At 43.6% G+C, this 20,445-nt stretch overlaps 1 protein-coding gene across 1 annotated transcript; it reads right to left on the bottom strand.

Annotated features, from left to right (window-relative positions):
* Positions 1-508: 508 nt before the first annotated feature.
* On the bottom strand, positions 509-13,883 carry LOC143828799 (uromodulin-like). The gene is made up of 10 exons (XM_077319010.1): positions 13,802-13,883; positions 10,109-10,507; positions 9,904-10,011; positions 9,561-9,769; positions 9,044-9,192; positions 6,231-6,476; positions 5,195-5,357; positions 5,022-5,103; positions 3,789-3,824; positions 509-806 (listed from the first exon to the last, which is right to left on the bottom strand). The coding sequence occupies exons 1-10, from the start codon at positions 13,881-13,883 to the stop codon at positions 736-738; spliced, it is 1,545 nt and encodes a 514-aa protein (XP_077175125.1). The 3' UTR covers positions 509-735.
* Positions 13,884-20,445: the final 6,562 nt, after the last annotated feature.

The raw sequence follows: 20,445 nt of genomic DNA on the forward strand, positions 1-20,445 counted from the left end.
TGAAAAGTGATTTACAAAAACAGCTAGTGGTCCATCTGTATACTTTTAGTCACCCATGGTTGTGATCTGCAGATATCTAAATCCACAGATTAGGGCTACACAGAGGCAAAATTATCTTTCTGCACACCTGCCACTGAATTATGAAACAATGCATTAGAATGTGAATGTTATCTAGAGGCCTCCAGGCACTTGTGCAGCAAAGTTGGGTCCACTGAGGAAGCATTCACAAGCAAAATGCAGGATTTGCCAGTTCTTTGTTTGGATATTAGAATTCCCAGTGGCATTCCTTTGTGCTTTTAAAGTTTGTGCTTTTAAAGCATTTGACATTGTACCGATTCTTTTTGTGTCGTCTTTACACAGTGGATTTTGTTCTAATCTGGGCCTCCACTGTCACAGCTGAGCCACCAAAGCCCGGCTGGAGTAACTGCCAGGCCTGGAACAGTAACTAGCATCTTCTGGAGAGAATCAGCAGCAGTGGAGTAAAGTGTATTGCTGGTTCCTACTGGTTTACATGTAGTAATTTCTCTCGTGAACCTTATTCCAATTTATTGACTTCTGTAAAGATGTGGGGGCCACATCTTAAGCCCTGCCAACACTGGAGGGACAGCAGAACAGTGAAACCGTTAATATTCAACTATACGTATCCATATATTTCCCCCCTTTATTTATTTTTTCTCTCTTGATGTAACCTGGAGCTCCTCTTTGTTCAACGGTGTGGATAATGGGGTTCGTCGGTCAAGCAAATGCATGGAGAGAAAAAGCCAGTGCAGTAGAAACCAGCACTGTCATCCAAGCACCTAATGAAGCTGTGGAATAGGAACAATGTCATTACATGGAAACTTTGTATGTTTAAATAGGTTTATGGAATTGATCTGTAGGATCTACTTGTTTTTTATGCACTCAGCCCTGAATAACAGCAGCCTTCTTCTGGATGATCTGCCTATATGATAGATGTGACCCAATTTGCAGTCATGTGCATCACTGGGGGCTTGGTAGGGTATCTGCCTTCCTTCCCGTATCATTTTCTCTAGTGGAAATAGCCATGGGATGCCATTTTGTCCTTTCTTAGGTGCCAAATGTCCAGGGATTGTGTGAACGAAGGCAAGTTGAGCTTTTTCTGCTAGGGAAAACTGCAAGAGATGGCATAAGCCACTCCCCCCTGCGGTGCTCATAGCCACCCCATGTGATTCAGCAGTTTGTACAGTGAATCCCTCAATAGTGTATTGGCCCAGCCGTCAGCCCCCTCCCAACCCTATCTGAATCACATATTTATTGTACACTAGCTCTCTGAGACATGTGCAAAACAAGCAGACCTTGAAGATTTCTTCCATGTTAACTCCTGGAGGGAACAACCCTTCTGTGCCCATTAATTATGGCTCCATCCTCTTTGTTGGCACCTTTGTAGCCCCAGGAAAAAGCCACCATTTTCTGGCCATTTCCTCACAGAGGCCACCTGCTTGCAAAGGTGCAGTTGGAAGTTGCACATTTCCAAGCTTCCTCATGGAAGATCCTTCCCGCATTTTCCTGCCGCCTCATTGCTGCTTTTTGCTTCCTGGTGAGTTGGCAAGGGAAAAGAACACAAACTTGTCCCCTACTCCTCGTCTTGTCAGTTGCCGCAAGCCACCAATCACAGCACAACAGGTGTTTCACAGACACAAACTGCCTTCTCCCTGAGCTCTGAAATTAACTTAAAATAAACAACGGTACGTCCACATTGCTATGTGGTAACTCCACAACACAGGAGTATTTTTCGTTAACACTTCAGCGTTACTATGAAGAAACGCCACAAAAATAAAGCATTGCCCCCACCTCTTTTTTAATCTCTTTTTATATTCGGGTAAGATTTGTGAGAGGCTGGCCATGGTAACTGGACCCCAATGAGTGATTTTGTGTGAACAGTAAGGCTTTTAATTTGGGGAATGTAGCTTTATGGTCCAGCAGCAACGCAGTTCATACCATTTAAAAAAAAATCTCACAAGCAGGAAATAGAGCGGGGAGGGCAGTTGTGAGGGCAGGACAATGCTAGGGAGACTGTTGCATGTTTCTCTTTCCGCATGGGCTTGCCCATGGTTGCTCCCCGATGTGAAGCACGATAAGGAGTGTCACATCCAGTCTTGGCAATTTCCCGCATCACAAGGCAAATTTGGCCAAAATTCACATCAGCCCCTGCACAGCCTCAGGTTGATGATGACGTCATTTGGAAGCAGCACAAAAATCCCACCAGCAACTAGAGGCTGTCCAGGGGCAAGTTCCTCATGTGGAAATGGTCTCCAGAAGTGAGAAAAAAAGATATTTATGTGAATGTTACAGGGAGCAGTTGCATGGTTGGTCTTATATTTATGTTACAGTCCAGTCCATGATATGATAAAGTCCAGTCCAATCACCTTCCATATAATGCTCACATAGGTGCACCTTCTCTTTCCCCAGTGCCCAGAGGTGTGGAGAGTCTAGGGGCCTGATGCCTCATTCTCTGCCTAAAATGAAGATGGTAGGGGCTGAAATACACCTTGTGCTGTTCACTTGGGCGAAGTAGACAGCAATCAGAGCTCTTTGTCAGTGAGATCGTTGCCTCTCACCAACAACTGTCTGCCCTGTCACAGCCACCTGAACATCCTCAAAGGAAGGGGGCAATTATGTACAATAAAGTACAGTTATAACACTAAGAAAAATGATCCACAAATGCAAATGGATTGTCTCTGAGAGAAGACATGTATTTCTTCAGGACTTCTCACTGGTGATATTTAATACCCTCCCTTCTCACAACTAATAAGAGTGAAGTAGACATCTCCTCCTTTATATCTTGTCAGACTAAAGAAAGACCTACCACCTTAAGCACACACTCAATACCCAAGGCAGAGTTAAATCTACTTGGCTTTATCTTTGCTTAGGTCTACATACACTTTAGATTTAGAGAGTAGCAATAATATTTTTATCCTGTTCGTCTTCTAAAGAATTCATGGTAGCTTAGATTGGTCTCCCCAGTCCTATTTATATCCTCACAAGAGCCATCTAGCTAGGTGGGTTAGGTTCAGGGAGCAGCTGGCCCAGAGTCACCTTGGAAGCTTAAGGATGAGTGCCTTGGGATGACTTAGATGGAGTCCAACCATCAGCCCCTCAAGCCTCCTGAGAAAGGCCCATTGGGAAGGGTGCCTCCAAGCTCCCATAGCCCAGTGGTCCCCAACCTTTTTATCACCAGGGACCGGTCAATGCTTGACAATTTTACTGAGGCCCGGGGGGGTAGTCTTTTGCCGAGGGACATCACTACCGCCTGAGCCCCTGCTCCACTTGCTTTCCCACCGGCACCCCTGACTTCTTGCCACCTGCGGGGGGGGGGGGGTGCTACCAGCAGCAGCTGCGCAGTGCCATGCCGAAAGGGAGCCCAGCCATGGCGGCCACTGGAGAGCAGAAAAGGTGAGCTGGCAGCAGAGTGGCAGGGCAGCCCCTGAGGCAGCAGCTGGGGAGGAGGACAAGGAGGAGCCGCGGCCCGGTACTGACTGATCCACAGACCGCTACCGGTCCCCGGACCAGGGGTTGGGGACCACTGCCATAGCTCATGAAGGGACAGTACTGGAAGCACAGAGACTTTAACATTTAAGCTCCCTTAATGACTTGAGGGCAGTCACTCTCTGTTAGCCTTCCCTACTTTGCAGGGTCACTGTAAGAATAAAATTAAGGTCTGAAGGCCCACAGAATGACAGCTAAAGTGTCATACAGTACCTATCTACTTCTAAGGCAGGTTGCTAAAAGTTACACATTATTAGATACAAGAAACAGATTAAAGGCCTTACCATGAGATGAGGCAGCTCCAGCAAGGTCTTTAGAACCTGTATATTGTGAGAGAAAGAGTTCTATGGAGCTATTTGGATGTAATGCACTTTCCTGCATTCATCAAATAAAACAACCATCTTTTCCTTGGCAAGCCATTCCCCGCAGTTGCATTTGTGAAAAGAAAAGGGTGTTGCTTAAAAAGACAGGTAAGAAAGCACCACCTATGGATCACCCTGAGAGGGGTGGTCACCATCTGTCAATGGGCTTTAAAAACAACCTGTTTGCTTGGCCTGTTACAACAGTTACCCCTGTGACAGCCCCTGTCTGAAGCAGTCCCCCCCTATTTCCTGCTGGAGGTGAGGGAGCCCCACTGAGGAGCAAGTAATGAAGAAGAAGAACAAGAAGTTGGTTCTTATATGCCACTTTTCTCTACCTGAAGGAGTCTCAAAGTGTCTTACAATCACCTTCCTTTCCTCTCCCCACAACAGACATCCTGTGAGGTGGGTGAGGCTGAGAGAGCCCTGATATTATTGCTCGGTCAGAACAGCTATCAGTGCTGTGGCAAGCCCAAGGTCACCCAGCTGGTTGCATGTGGGAGCACAGAGTCAAACCTGGCTTGCCAGACTAGAGGTTAACCATTACACTAAGCTGGCTCAGTGTACTTGGGTAAACACTCAGCAAAGAGACTGATGAATCTTATAGTGCAATCCTGACTTTGAAGGGTGCAGCTCTGCTCAGAGTTGTCCTGCTAACTAGACTGATCAGTCTCCTTGCCTTTGAGTATTTACCCGTCCCTTTGACACCCTAAGTTAGTTGTTTGCAGCTCTGTGTAGCGACCAAAGGAGTTCTCCCTGTAGGTCACACCACTACACACCACACTGAGAACTAACCTCCATTCCATTGTAGTATTTTTAAATACCTGAAATATTTTATGGAATGTCTGCGTAATGCGAACAAAAATGAAATTATGTTTTGTGGTTTTGAGAACGAAGCTGAGAAAATATGAAAATATAGGGAAAAAAGAATGATTATTTTTCTTGTTTGGACATAGTGTAACAGATAATAATTCATTTTATAAACATAGATAAAATTGGATGCCTCTTTATGTCTTCTCTTATTTCTCCCCCACCTCCTACTATGTAATTGTAATATCTTTTTTCTTGCCTATGTCTATTTGAATAAAAGTTTATGAGAGAGGGGGGGGGGAGAGAGCTGGCTCCCACAGTTGTGCAGTGTTCAAAAAATATTCTTACCTCTCTGGACGATAGGTCCCAAATGCAAATCATAACCTGGCTCAGCAGCAGCTGCTCGGCGACTCTCACCTCCTGAACAATACTACAGGAAAAAAGTTTCAATGGAACAGAGGCACTCGACTTCCCCACTCGCTGAGCTGCCATTTATACTTGCCGTTATCATCCAAACTTACCGGCCTGCATTGCTCTGTGCGAGTGTCACAGAGCCGACATTGGCAGTGGAGATAAACCAGGTTATGGTTTCCAACAAATCTGAATACTTGGACAGAAAACTTTGCTTGCGATGCAACTCCATTTTCTGCCACTGAAATCGTCGAATCCCTTGTATTTGGACAGCTGGAAATCAATGCAGTGTGTTAGTGGAGATCCATTTGTCTTCCTGGACAAATGAAACTGTCACTGATGCAGGTGAAATCTTTTGTTATGAAGTCTTTTCTCCTCCTTAGGCTTAGCAGCACACATGCCAAATTACAGCAAGGTTGCTTTTTTGCAGACTTTGATCTATGAGCACATGTGCATTGGTACGATGGCGGAGGGGAAGAAAATGCAAATAAATATAAGGGACTTATCCTTGTGGCAAATTGCACGTACTACCAATGACAAGGATGAGTTGCCTGGGAAGTCTGCTCATCTAGCTTAGGAGAAATTGGGTCCAAGGACACCAAGTGTCCCTCTGTAGCATTGAGCAACTCACGGTTCCTCTTCTAATTTAGGGCACATTAAAGGGAATTTGTTCAGCCCCCTGAGGAAAAATGGACTGGAACTGAGCTAATGAACTATTCAACATTATTTATGTATTTATCAAATGGCGTGTGTAGTGTAGCCAGGGAGATCCAGGGATAGTCTGGCAGCCAGACAAGGACATTCCAAGGTGATTTGCCATTTCTTGGCTCTGTGTCATGACCCCTAGTGTCCCTTGGCGGAACTTCCACCCAAATTACTGAAGGTCTCCCCTCCAAATAGTAGCCAGAGGTCAGCCTTGTTTAGCTTCCTCTGACAGGATCGGGCTTGCCTGGGCTATCCAGCTGTTCGACCATATTGCCACTAGCAGCTTGCTTTTATCTCGGAGCAACCTCTGTCTTCCCAAAGCTGCTACGAAGTGTGTCTGTGGCAAGTCCATCTTACTTAATTGTGCTCTGAGCCGGAATCAGCCTTATCCTTCCAATTAAGTTGACACATCTTCCTGACCAAGATATTTTGCCAGCCTACCTGTTCTGAATGATGAAATACTTCAGCGGATCAGTGCTGCTATTTGTGGGTGTCGCATAACAACTGTCAAGTTGCAAAACAAACCGAGACACGTCCCCATTGGTGATCATGGCACCAACATACAGGTTGGCCTCTGTCGACAGCACTGCCATGGGTCCCTCATAAGGAGAGGTGTAATTCGAATCTCTGTAGAGAGCCATTTTAACCATAAAGAGTCCTGTGCCTCCCACGCTGATGTTGATGGAGCTAGAAGGAGCAAATACAGGGTGTTAATCTTTCAAAAAGAACCTCAACTCCAGTCGGCCCATGAACACATGAGGCTGCTGTATACCAAGGCATACCTGTGGCCTTTTCCAGGGCCTCAGTCACTACTGCCATTGATTACATTTTTAAAATATATATATCTATTTATTTATAAGACAACAACAAATTTAAATGGTTCACTTTACAGCCCAGCCTCAAGTTTCCTCAGAATGCAGGTCCACTGAGCTCATCATGCTTAGAACTGCAGATGTAACGGCAACCCCCCAACTCATCAGGCAAGTCATTTGACAGTAATATACTTAAACTTGAAATGAATGGTTCATTTTCCCTGTGCTGAAAGACTTCTCAGGAGGGTTGCCAGGTCCCCCCTAGCTAGCAGCAAGGGACAAGAAGGGGTAGGCTTGCCAGATCCAAGGTGGGACATTCCTGGAGATTTGAGGATGGAGCCTGGGGAGGACTGGGACCTCAGTGGGGTACAAGGCCACAGACCCCACCCTCCAAAGCATTCATTTTCTCCAGGGGAACTGATCCCTCTAGACTGGAAATGACACCTTGAAAATCTCATCTGTACTGAAATCCCCTTCAGGGCAGGTGCATTTCAAACTCTGGAGTTCTTTTTAAAATCCTTTTTAAATTAAGGGAGGCAGGCTATGCATTTCACAATGCTTGCCAATTAATTCCACATCTTGCTTAGGCTAGAAGTCCACTTCAGTTTTTATCTTGAATGTAAAACCTCAGTCCTTCGGGGTTCAGGAAAGGCAGACCAGTCAAGCTGCTGCCTGGTTTGATGTTACCTCAGGAGTTCCTCAGAGTACAGGTGAGCTTGCACCTAGTTTTTTTCAGCAGGCTCCAAGCCTTTTTTATTATTTTATTATTATTATTATTATATTTATACCCCGCCTCCCCCCGAAGGCTCGAGGCGGCTTCCCATTGGAGTGTATGAAATTCAAATTCATAGTTGTTTTTTTTTTCTTTTTTGTCTGCATGTGGCATCGAGTTCATGGAGTAGTTCATCTGCTACTTCAGGATTTTTGATGTCAAGGAAATTTTGATACAGCCTCTTGCTGTAATTGCTCCTGCCTCAAATATATTGTTTCTAATATCCTCAAGGAATGTGCTTTTTTGGCCATAGATATAACAATTCCAGCTAATCAGCAGTAGTTATTATGTGTGGGAAGGGCCCATCTAGGGCACCTATCTAGGTCTTCACTGAAACCTTTCCAATTTGTCTCTTAAAGTTCCATTGTGGCATTTGGATTCCCAGCTCAAGGATTATCAGGTCAATGCTGACTGTGGGAAAGTCTCAAGAACACATCTGATCTCTGGTCAGATAAAATCAGGCTTGGACTCTCTATTCCATGCCACTGATCTGAAAGTGCTTCTATATTTAATGTTGAAAACAAGATACAAGGCATGTTCTTCAGTCCAGTTGGCAAGTGCCTCAGCATTCGAATAATTAACTACACATTTCCTATTTCCATGATGGCTGTTAAAAGTCACCAGCATATACAGAGGGATGAGGGTAGGTTGATGGGACATAGGCTGACCATGAAACTTCAGGAGATTTGAAAATATTAACAACACGTCCTTTCCCAACATTTTCTACAACAGTATGGATGTCATTGTGGACACTGATTAATACCAACTTTACTTTTCAATGTCGTTTCAGGCACAAGTCCCTATACCATAGATATGATGCCAATACCACCATATCCTACAATTTTTGCTCTGTGACGGGCTTGGGGTTCATTATCAAGATTGAATTTCTTGAACAAAAGCTAAATCTATTTTATTGGCCAGTAAGATCTGAAACAAGTATTGATTTATTTATATGCTCAATTTTCATTTGGCGGATTCAGATGCAGTTTCCTAGGCGCCTTTTCAAGTAGTCCTGAAAAGAATTGATTATTTGTAAAATAGATTGCATAAAACCAAATTTTAAAATCACAACTTAGGGCTGTTTTCATCAAATGCAGTCCTGTGATTTCAAAGTATTTTTAATGAAACCTATGTTATGTATGTACTTAATATTTATACTGCACATTGCCTTGAGCTCTATGTGGAAGAAAGATGCCTAACAATGGCCATAATTCTCAGAGTCAACATAAGTAAGAAGCCATTTCACAGAATATATAATACACTCGGGAGGTTGGAGATCTGGAATTATGACTGATCTCCTGACTGCACAAATTGCTTATTATTTATTTATTTAAATCATTTATTCCACTTCTGGAGAAAATGTCTGCTTTGGAATGTGAACCACATGACTCTATGCCCAACAAAGGTCCCTTCACGTCCTAAATCCCACTCTCCCAGGCTCCATCCTCAAATTTCCAGGTTTTTCTCTACCAGAATCCTGGAGCACCTGATAACCAATCAGATTTCTATCACTGGATCTCATTTACCTGCCCTGTGGTCCCACACCCATCCGCTTTTCTGCTTTCTGGATAATGTGTTGGAAATGAACATACGAGAGCTTGTCCCGTACTTGTTGTAGTAGTTCTAAATGGAAAAGTATAATTTGCTCAGAAGAATAAAGAATGGCATACCTTACAATAGGCCAGATAGCTGTTGCCAGGCTAATTTCCATATCCAATGGGTAGGAGCACTGGAAATTAATTTTGACTTCATGATCTCTAACGATAGTCCCGTTTCCCAAAAACAGTGTGTTACTATAGATAGCATGGGTGTAATTTTTCTGTGGGAGGAAAAAAGTAGATAAGCTCTTGACTTCAACAGAGTTGTTTAAGACTGAGCCAAAAGTTTATGAATTATAAGTTGGGGCAGCTTTATAACTGTTACAATATCCAGTCAGTCAGAGATCATGCAGCAAACTGGATAAAATCACACCACTCCTTTGCTAATCCCATGATGATGACAACATGTAGCATATTCAGAGGGAAGTTGGTGCTTCTAGCCTCATTCTGAACTGGCTTCATGAAGCTAGCACCTAGTCAATGAGATCTTGCCTTGAAGCATTTACGGACAGAGGCAACATGTTCACGTATGAATCTGGAAAGCACTTTCAGGTGCGGCACTAACTTTTCCGTAGAACAGAGAACCTACTGTTAACTGTGTTCCGCACTGGCCACCTTGAGTGGGGGTCACCACTGAGACCACTGTGGCGTTCTTCTGCTCTTCGAAGCCAGCACATCTGTCATCTTTCAAATACATGACCACATCCTGGAAGCCCAGGTTATTCAGGATGCACTTCTCAAGGGAAACTTTAATTTGATTTGCTCCACACTCTAGTAGAGGCTCCAAGCTAGAAATATCTTAATAAGAAAGATTATGAGGGAATAGGCGATTAGTATTTATACAGTACTTCAAAGTAGCTTGTACTTAGTGTGGTGTAGCAGTCAGAGACCTGTCAAGACCACTCCCACCCAGCAGTCCTGAATTGACATACCAGAACTATTGGAACCTTGACTGCAGACACAACTCCAGACACCATTTACCAGCTGGCATTCCTCATCGACACCACACTGGGAACACGGGCTCTCAGTGTATTTGGGATCTGGATGATTGAATGGATAAAGCATGGCATGATTAATAGGTATCTGTTACTCTCCCCACAAAATCAGCCTTCCCCAGAATAATTGCAGGCCACATACCTGTACAGTAAGTCAAGGAACATGCTGGTGTCCCTTCCAATTTGTAAACAAAATAGCCACCGACACAAGCTTTCACCTGCACAGAGGTAGACCACAGGCAGCAATTCCCATTCCAGTGGGCACAGGCAACACGAGTGACGATCCCATCATTTGTGATGGGGTGCAGTCCATTTAACCACATTGGTGCATCAGTGTTGCACTTATACATTGGCACACAGGCTTCTGGCATGCGTTCTCCTCCCTGGCCGACAAACCGATACCACCCCCTTTTATCGCTGTCACAGTTGCTTCCTGCCCCGTAGGAGGTACTTCGCCAGGGCTGATCTAAAACCGTGTAGTTTGAACAGGGGTCCAAGCAAATGCGTGAGCTGTTTCTCCACTCACAGTCTTCAGCAAAGCCTGAGGAGATGCAGAAATCTCAGCACTCTTGGTATGTCAAGATAGATATCATTTCCCAAGATGTAGTCTCTTGCCCTCACCCACCCCAAGGAGGAAGAACACACTTTTGCCTCTATTCCTGAAATGCCAGACTTATGTGACTGCCCAGCAGGGAAGGGCATGTGTCTGGGATTGATTCATTCAGAAATTGTGTGCTCACTCTCCAGGACCTGCTTGAAGCAACTCACAATAACAGAACACAAAAATGAGCTAATAAAAACTGAAAACTAGTCAAGCCCATAAAATCTGATCTGTGAAGAATTGGTTCTTATATGCCGCTTTTCTCTACCCAAAGAGTCTCAAAGCAGCTTACAGTCGCCTTCCCTTTCCTCTCCCCACAACAGACACCCTGTGAGGTAGGTGAGGCTGAGAGAGCCCTCATATCACTGCTCGGTCAGAACAATTTTATCAGTGCTGTGGTGAGCCCAAAGTCACTCAGCTCGTGGGGAAGGCGCGTGGAATCAAACCCGGCTGGTCAGATTAGAATTCTGCACTCCTAACCACTACACCAAACTGGCTCTTGGAAGGGGCCTCCAGAGTCATCTAGTCTAACCCCTGCACAGTGCAGGAAATTCACAACTATCTCCCCACCCACAGTGACCCCAATTATTATTATTTAATTTATATCCCCCCACTCCTGGTCATGTTCATGCCAGTCATGGATTCCTCTGGTCTGCAGCACTGTAGCACATTAAGATAGAAGCTCTTCTCTTTTTTTGTTCCATTTTGGCCCAGGTGGGGAGTGATCAAAGGTGGCTGGGATCAGCAGCCTCTGTATTCTGCCTTTCATAAGTGGACTTGTGATCCTTTTAGAGTGTGTGCTGGTGCCCATGCAGCTGTTCTCACCTTTGAAAAAACCTTGTGCAGGGGAAAGGAGCTCTGTAACACAATTCCACAGTGGACTGGGACATTACAGCATTTTAAAACCACTGTAAAATGGTGATAATTAATTAGTGCTAGCAGCCATTCTGCCTTCTCTTTTAACGGCTCAGCAAGGGTGGGGGATTAATTTCAGTATCTGTAGAAGGGAACCTCCCCAGCCTCTCTTCCTATATGCATAAAGCAAAACAGCCAGCCAAAAAAGTATGCCAGGCAGGCTGTATCTGTGAAGGAAAGGTGTGGCTGCATATACTTGTTAGAGTTGCCAACTCCATGTGGGGAAATTCCTTGAGATTTTGGGGATGAAGCCTTGAAAGGTAAGAGAAGGACATTAATTAGGTATAAGGCCATGGAGTCTATCCTCTCAAGTAGCCATTTTCTCCAGGGGAAGTGATCTCTGAGAGGTCTCCAGGCCCCACTTGGAGATTGGCAACTATACTGCATTCCAGCTTGAATTTCTGTGGCTATTCTTCAGTCTTCCCAAGAGCCAGCTTGGTGTAGTGATTAGGAACATGGACTTCTAGGGTTTGATCCCTTGCTTCCCCATATGCAGCCACTGGGTGACCTTGGACTCACCACAGCATTGTTAAAGGTGTTTTGACTGAGCACTAATATAAGAGCTCTCTCAGCCTCACCCACCTCACAGGGTGTCTGTTGTGGGGAGAGGAAAGGGAAGGTGGATGTAAGCCACTTTGAGTCTCCCTCTGTTAGAGAAAAGCAGCTCTTCTTCTTCTGACAGTAAATTTTGTGGTGCCAAACCAGAGCAGGTTTTAGGCTTTCTTTTTTTTAAAGTTCAGTGGGAAATGGTGTGAATCCAAGGGGCTATCCATCCAAGAAAATGCACCTTCTCCTGTGATCTCTGTTAGCAAAGCCTCATTTCATGCTCAGAGGAAGAAACAGACACTTAGGTGATAAATTGGGGGTGGGGGATTCCCATTTGGCAACCCAGGAATGTGGAAGTGGAACAATAGGGGGTGGGGTTCTTCATGCATTTACAAGACTCTATTCATCATGAGTAAAGGGGATATTTGGTTTAAAACAAAATTATTATTGTTTAACCTTCTTGGTTGAATGATCCCTTGTGGAGACTTTGCATTACATCACAGCTCAATCATAACAAAGTGAATAAATAGTGATGTATCCACCATCACTGCACTCATTTGCCCTCTCAATGAAAATTTCCTGGCCAGGGGCCTGCCTACATCAGGGCATTCATCAGTTTTAGTACTAGTATCCTGGATCCTCAATGATGATTCAAAACCAGAAGCAAGAAGTCTTTTCCTGCACCTGCTACCCTTTAGCTGCAGAACTTAAGAACCGAAGCTTAGAAGGATGCCCAGAAACTGCAGTTAGTACAAGGTGCTGCTACTGATCTTCCACTTCACTGTTCGTTTGGGGTTTCTTTGCTGGGATTGGTGGGTGGATCAGAGGCGAACTCCCAGATGACGGACACAGTTAGGACACAGGTATCTTTCCTGTGCGAGTTGGCTTCTGATTTCTCCTCTCTTCTGATTATAGTGCTTCAGCAAAGTGAGAAGGAGAAGAGATGCAGATTCCCAGATGATCCCTCCTAGCCATGAGCTGTTGGGTTCTTTGACTGCGAGTATCAAACATAATAGGCTTGGATGGAATGGTACCAGCTGATGCTTGGCATGCAGAAGGTCCCAAGTAAAAGGCTCAGGTAGTAGATGGTGAGGGTGCAAGACCACTCTGTGACACCGGGACAGATTCAGGTGGGTAGCTGTGTAGGTCTGAAACAGCAGTAGGTCTGTGTCCAGCGGCACCTTTAAGACCAACAAAGTTTAATTCAAGGTGTGAATTTTCATGTGCATGCACACTTCTTCAGACAAAGAAATGGACATCCCTTGACAGTACTGCTAATTTACTCTCTTATATGTCTAGTCTAGTGATTTCCATTTCTTTGTCTGAAGAAGTGTGCATGCACATGAAAGCTCACACCTTAAATAAAACCTTGTTGGCCTTAAACATGCCACTGGACTCACTTTGTTTTCACACCTGAATAGCCACTGCCAGTCAGAACAGAAAAAATAGACCTTGACTGACAACTTAGGTTATGGAATTTCATGAGCTCATATTCAGCTAACAATGTTGTAGGAAAGTTTGTGCCATACCAGCAAGCAGACTAGATTACCAAGGGCTGATATGAAATATTTGTATCTGGTCAAGCTTTACTGAATAAAAATGGAAAAACCACAGATGGAGAACTTAAGCATGAGTGTATTTGTTGGTTTGTTGGAACTGGGAGCGTAGGTTCTTCAGTATATATTATTTTCAATAGCACAAGAAATAGATGTGATTTTAACAGATTTGCAGCAAAGAGAAGAAGCTGATTAAAGCAGAAAATTAGCTCTTTACCTGGCATCGTGGTGGTGTACTGCGCAAAAGTGCCCCAGTTAAAGCCAAGTAACAGCAAGACCCAATGAAAGTGATGTTCCATGTTTAGAGTAAAAAATGGGCACCACCCTGTAGCAAAAAGAAGAAAAATAATTTCGAGCTGCAAAAAAGACGACAAGCAGATTTTATTGTCTTACAATTTTCCATTGTTTCTCCAAGCCCTCTTAGTATTATTTTGGTATAAAATATCCATCGAGTTGCGGCTCAAACCTTGTAGGGTTTTCAAGGTTTGCCATTGCATGACTCTCCGTTGTGAATGTCTTGGCCAATCCTGCTCAGCTTCAGAGATCTGACAAGATCCTTTGCTCTCTAGATCAGGGCATATCTACAATTAGTACTGCCAGTTTTTCACTCTGCTTGACTGCACTCAGGTGCCATTTTCATTTATTTTCAGTTTACATACATAGCATGTATATATGAGCATGTAAAACCCACCTGTTTTCTCTGCTATTTTTCCCCTTTTTATCATTTTACTAGCCCATTTCATGGCATAGCATCTTATAAGACATTTTTACATTTCATGCCATTTATACACACTTTGTTGAAATAAATTTTATTACTAAGTTTCATTACTTTGGATGAAATAGACAATTACAATTGTGACCCAAGCACCAGGCCACCATAAACTCCACAGATCTCATCAAGCCAAACAGTAGGCATAAAAATGATTGAGAGCAAGGACTCTCTCCTTTCTGCTCATCAGTTTGTTCACGTGGATTTCTGTCTGTAAAATACACTAGTAATCTACTAGCAAGCTACAAACCGGAGGTCTGAACAGAGGATTTAAAAAGATTTTAAAAAGACTTGTGAGCAGGAAATTAATTTTGCCTTTAATTAATCCTGTGCACTTTATAGACATGGGAAGAAAAAAGGAGAGAGCCTAAGGAGCTCTGGTTCATGGCCCCCACACTCACAGGTTGGCTCTTTCTAGTATTTATAGTTTGTACAGGATAGGGGAGCACAGGTCACTCTGTGTACTACTGTCTCAATAGGACTGAGTTCTTTGACTTGTATCTCTTGTGGCAAAGTATTGCCAGCTTCTTTCTTGTATCCTCTCTATATGGCTACCAGTAGCACCCATGTATGGTAGGACATAAATAGAACCCCTGGGTGCCTTACAGATGCATCACCATGGTCTTTCCTATGAACCACTGTCATGAGAAAACAAGAGCCCATTATCGGCATGTAAGTGACCCCCAGGTTCAATTCCTGATGTTTCCATATAAAGGATTTCTGGGTGCAGATGTTGAGCTCTGCCCAAGACCCTGGAAGAGCTTGTTCAAATGAACGGTGCTAAGATACAGGCCAAGGGTCTGACAGCTTTGTAGGTTCACAGAATATAAAATATATACTTCTACTTACTCAAAGCTGGAAAGAAGATAGGAGTATCTGAGACCTAGGTTCGATTTCCCCTTTATATAGACCTTTTAAGAGGAAGTTATTCTAAAAGTGTTTAATCAGCTTTATTTGTATTTCACTAAAGGAAAAGCTAACATGACTGAATGTACCTCTGTTTTCCTGGTTTTCTAGCTGCTTGAAATTGCCAAGAACACAAATATAAACATTGGAAAAAATAGAGTGACAAGGATTTCTAGTCTGAACTCCATGGGTTCTCAGGAGGGTTCCCAGTCCCCCCTGGCCACTGGCAGGAAGTGTGAGGGGTTACCAACACCTGAACTCCTGAAATGTAGAAGTGAAGCCTGGGTAGGACACAGACCTCAGTGGGGTACAATTCCACAGACTCCACCCTCCAAAGCAACATTTATTTTTTTTACCAGGGGTACTGATTTCTGTCGTCTGGTGATGAGGTGTGCTTTCAGGGGATCCCCAGGTCCCAACCAGAGGATGGCATCTCTAGTTTTCAGACTTAGCGTGTACAAAAAAAAAATCTTTGTAAAATATATAAAGTTTATTTAAATGATATTCAGAAATAGCTTTTTTTCCCCTCTAGGTAACACACCATTTTAAAATCATAAAGCAAAGAAAACCAGAAAACCTAGCTTAACTATCTAGCACATTAAAACATGCATCAGATGTCAGAAAGTCCCCAAAATCAAGTGTTCTCTACATTGCTGTGCATTGAAATAGAAGCATATTAGGCTTTAAAGGTAAAGGTATCCCCTGTGCAAGCACCAAGTCATGTCTGACCCTTGGGGTGATGCCCTCTAGCATTTTCTTGGCAGACTCAATACAGGGTGGTTTTGCCATTCCCTTCCCTGATCATTACCATTTTACCCCCCAGCAAGCTGGGTACTCATTTTACCGACCTCGGAAGGATGGAAGGCTGAGTCAACCTTGAGCCGGCTGCTGGGATCGAACTCCTAGCCTCATGGGCAGAGCTTTCAGACTCCATGTCTGCTGCCTTACCACTCTGCGCCACAATTAGGTTTTAGTCCATCAGAATTAAGCTAGCTTTTTTCTTCCAGGTCTGAACTCAATTTTATTTTTCGGCCAACTAGCATGAGCTGATGACAATCCACTCAGAATGTGTTCTTGCTGGAACCTTCTGAAAAATTACTCATCATTGGAGATTTCCTGCTCCTGTGAACATATTTCCTTTCTGCTTGCCATCAGAACAGAGTGAATCAAAATGACAGAACAGTTAGACAATTAGGTTTCTCTTTCCTCTTTCAATATGAAGTGTATTTTTCTTCTTATTTTATTCTTTTTCTTGGTGCTTTGCTTCTCTTTGCATATTTAAACTTTACCAACAGGGTTCTGGGCTCAGTATGAGTCTTCTGTCTGCAAAATAAGAAACAGATTTTTTTAATATAGGCTAAGAAGAAGAAACAGAAAATGGCAGTTCCCTTCAACACTCAGCATAACTACCCATTGGATAGGCTTACTGAAGGAGAGAGTCCAATATGGAAGGAGAGAATGAAAAGTCAGTTGCTAGAGACTGGACTGTGGAATATGACTAAGACTCCCAACTGGGAGATGACCAGCAAGTAGGACAGAGGACCTGGCGTTCTGATGAGAAGGCAAGAGGAACCCTGATCAAAGATTTGATTGATACAGACATCTTAATAGTGATTCAAATGCAAATAGAAAAGGCACTATGGTTGGAATTAGAGAGGCTATGTTAATTCCACTATGAAAAGCCACTTCTATTCACTAAAGACATTCTTTAGTATTCAATTGCCAGAGAAAGGGAACTTGTGTAACCACTTAGATTAAGTGCTGGAAAAGAAATCTCAGAATAGGATCTAATTTTAATTAGTTTGTCAAAAAGTTATGACAAAGCTATATTACAAATGGAAGGAAAGGGGAAAATGTCTCTCACAGAAGTAATCAACCAACTTGAAGGGTATATAAGTATAAACAGTTTGAGGACTGCAATAATAAAATTGAAGCAAAATATTAAATATCTTTAAATATAAGTAACAAAAGAAAGGTGATTTGTCTCTTATGTGGAAAACAAGGACACTTTTAAAAGGACGGTAATGCAGGAGTACATTTCCAAAACAGAAAATAAGGGAAAATTTTAAACAACCACCCTTGCCTGTGCTTTGTATTGATCCAAGGCGCAAGCAACCAAAAGATGGTATTTGGACAGTACATGTAAAAAACACATGTTCATACAGGGACTATTTTGAAACCCTAAATGAACAACTGAACAACAGTTAGACAATTTGTTAGGACTCTCTCTCTCTCTCTAGTCTGTATTGTTTTCTCTTCTAAATAAAACTATTTTATTCTTTCAAGCAGCATAGTGCTTTACCTCTCTTTGCATATTTAAACTCTGCCAACATAACCCAATTCAGAGAGCTGTTATGGGGGGGGGGGGAGGAAAGCCATTCACGCAACTCTGAGCTTCTTGCAAGCAGTGCAAGATTTAAAATATTATTTGATTGATTGATTTTTATACCGCCGCTCTCCAAAAGGTCTTGTGGTGGTTCACAACAATGATAAAATACAATAAAATACCATAAAAAACACCTAAATGTCCTCTTACATTATGGTTAATCAGATGGCAATCTATTCCTATAAAGAGTTCTAATCTCTCACTCCCTCCCCCTCCGTTCAGCCCATGGGTCAATTTCTCTTGCGCTGGGAGCGAGGGACCAGATATAATCATACATTGGGGGGGGGGGGGAGGATCCTCCCGTAGTAACACCGAGACTCCGCTCTGTGCTCAACCATACATCTGGTGGAAGCGCTCTGTCTTGCAGGCCCTGCAGAAAGCTGACAACTCCAGCAGGGCCCTCAGATCTTCCAGGAGCACATTAGATTAATAGGAGCAATGCCACATTTAGCATGGCTGTTATTTGAAAATAAATGACCAAATGAAATGTATAATGCCAGTCAATCTTTGTTCCAACATAAAAATGAAACTAATTCAAATGCCATTAGTTTTATGCAATTTGTTTCTGGTGCCTCGTTCAGAGAATTTAAAATAATGAGGAGAGATTAAGCTGATAGAAAAACTTCCCAGCCATCCTGTCAAACAGATTTTGCAACAAAAGGGGATACTGCAGATGTTTCTACCTATCACAATCCTGGCTCGGTAGCTTGGGGAAGGGCTTGTAAGATCAGGCAATCATCCACCCAGATTTGCTTTGCAAAATGAACAGTGTTGTGTGAAAACAGAAAATTCTACATAGCAAGTGTGTCACACAAGTTTAAATCCCTGATAGCAATGGAAAACAAGAAATAAAATAAAGTGGCAACTGAGGAACAGCGCTTTAAATACCTAAAATGTTATGTGGTTAAACTTCATGAAAGATGGTGACTGGTTCAAGGGCAACCAGCTAGCTTTATGACCGACTGGGGATTCAAACTCAGTCCCACACCCCATGACTCACCTGCATCTCAAAGAGTCCATCCGAAGGCTTGGTTGTCATGGAGTTGAAGGACAGACAGGTGGCAAAATATTTGGAGAGTTAGAAAATGGTTCCAAACAGACAAAACCAGCCCTGACAGGACTGTGACTCTTTTCCTGTATAAATTACACATGTATGTTATTTATAATTGTTTGGAATGGAAAATTGTAAGAGCTGATGGCAACATGTAATAAACCTTTGATTGACTGACTGACTGTCATTTCTGTTCCAGTAGATATCTAATACAACGTGTTGGGTACTTCTGACACGCCAACCCTCTGATTGCCACTCAGCGGAGCTGATGCACCATCGGAAAGTACTGGGGGTGGCGGCTCTGACGGGCTCTCACTAGAAGGGCCCTCTCCCGCTGAGGGCCAAGCAGAGGCTCTTCCCTGCCCCCTCCACCACAGTCCTCATGCTGACTTGCCGCCCCCATGGGCAGTGAACGCCAGCAGCCTCTACCAGCCTCCCCACCAGGCTTCCAACACAGCCACTTGTGGTTCTGGCTGGCCTCTGCGTAGGGTGAGGTGCGCTGCCAGCCTCTGCCATGGGTGCCCACTGCCACAACTTCTGAGGGGCGTGGGGGGTTGGCCTGCTGCTGGCTCCCTGCCCTGTCCTGCCCTGTGGAGCAAAAGCTGGCAGGATTGGGTGGGGGGTGCTCCCATCAGCTCCCAGACTCCCGTGGCAAGAGGTGGTTGGATGCGGGGGAGGGGGGGCTGCCAGCTTGCTTTCATAGCTCTGGCAATAGATAAATGGCATAATCTGTATTTGGGACAATATCAATAATTTTCATGTTCAAAAATAAAATAATAGATCCAATACCTTTACAATATTCATGGAAAAGGCCCTTTGCTTGAGCCACCTTCTCAACAGTGCCTCCAAAAGAGAATCCAGTAGGATTCAAAGATGCCAGTTAGCAAACAGGGCTGCAGATATATAGATATAGATAGACATATAAATTTGTTAGCATGTTTATCTGTCGAATGGACTATGTTTGAACCCTCGGTGACTCATTTGTACAGATCAGTCTTTTAAACAAAGCAACCTGATAACAGCCTTGGGATATTGGCTGGATCTGAAAGCATCAATTCAGCAGCACAAGGAAACAAACAAAGGCTGAATTGTACTGTAAGATGTGCCACTTAAGTCAAGGAGGTCCTCCAGACTCAAATGATCACACACACCCCCCAAGTGATTGCTTTTGATTTTTTTTCCCCTCACCTCTGGGGGGAAGTGGTAGAGAACATGCTTTTGCTTTTGTATGCAGAAGGGCACAAGGTTCAGTCTCCCAGAGTGAGGAGCTCCCTGCTGGAGTTCTTGTTACCAGGTGAAACAAACACAGAATGGGATGGGCTTATTTCGTTATAGGAGCAAGCTCATCTTTAGGAAGTGGAGAAAACATCCCAGAAAACTAATATGTCAGTTTTTAGGGGCTGTCCATTGTTCATCAGTTAAGAGCAAGGCCACATACCAATTACTATCTAGGATGGGAATAGGCAACCTGCGATACTGAAAGGCAGCCTTTCTCAGTGTTTTTACCATCAAGAAACCCCTGAAACATTCTTCGGGCATCAAGAAGCCCCAGAAGTGGAGCAATGATGCAGAATATAGTTGTGAAGCATAGCTGTGTGCATGTCCACCCAGGGCCCCTCCCCTTCCCACCCCCTCCAGGCCCATCATGGGCCATTTTGGGGGGGGGGGGGTTGACATGACCGTATATGGTTGTATCATCCAAAGACAGGTAACAAATTTTAAAAATATATTTAAAAACTAACTCTGAAC

The sequence above is a fragment of the Paroedura picta genome, chromosome 2 (genome assembly GCF_049243985.1).
Source record: "Paroedura picta isolate Pp20150507F chromosome 2, Ppicta_v3.0, whole genome shotgun sequence".
Taxonomy (NCBI): Eukaryota; Metazoa; Chordata; class Lepidosauria; order Squamata; family Gekkonidae; genus Paroedura; species Paroedura picta.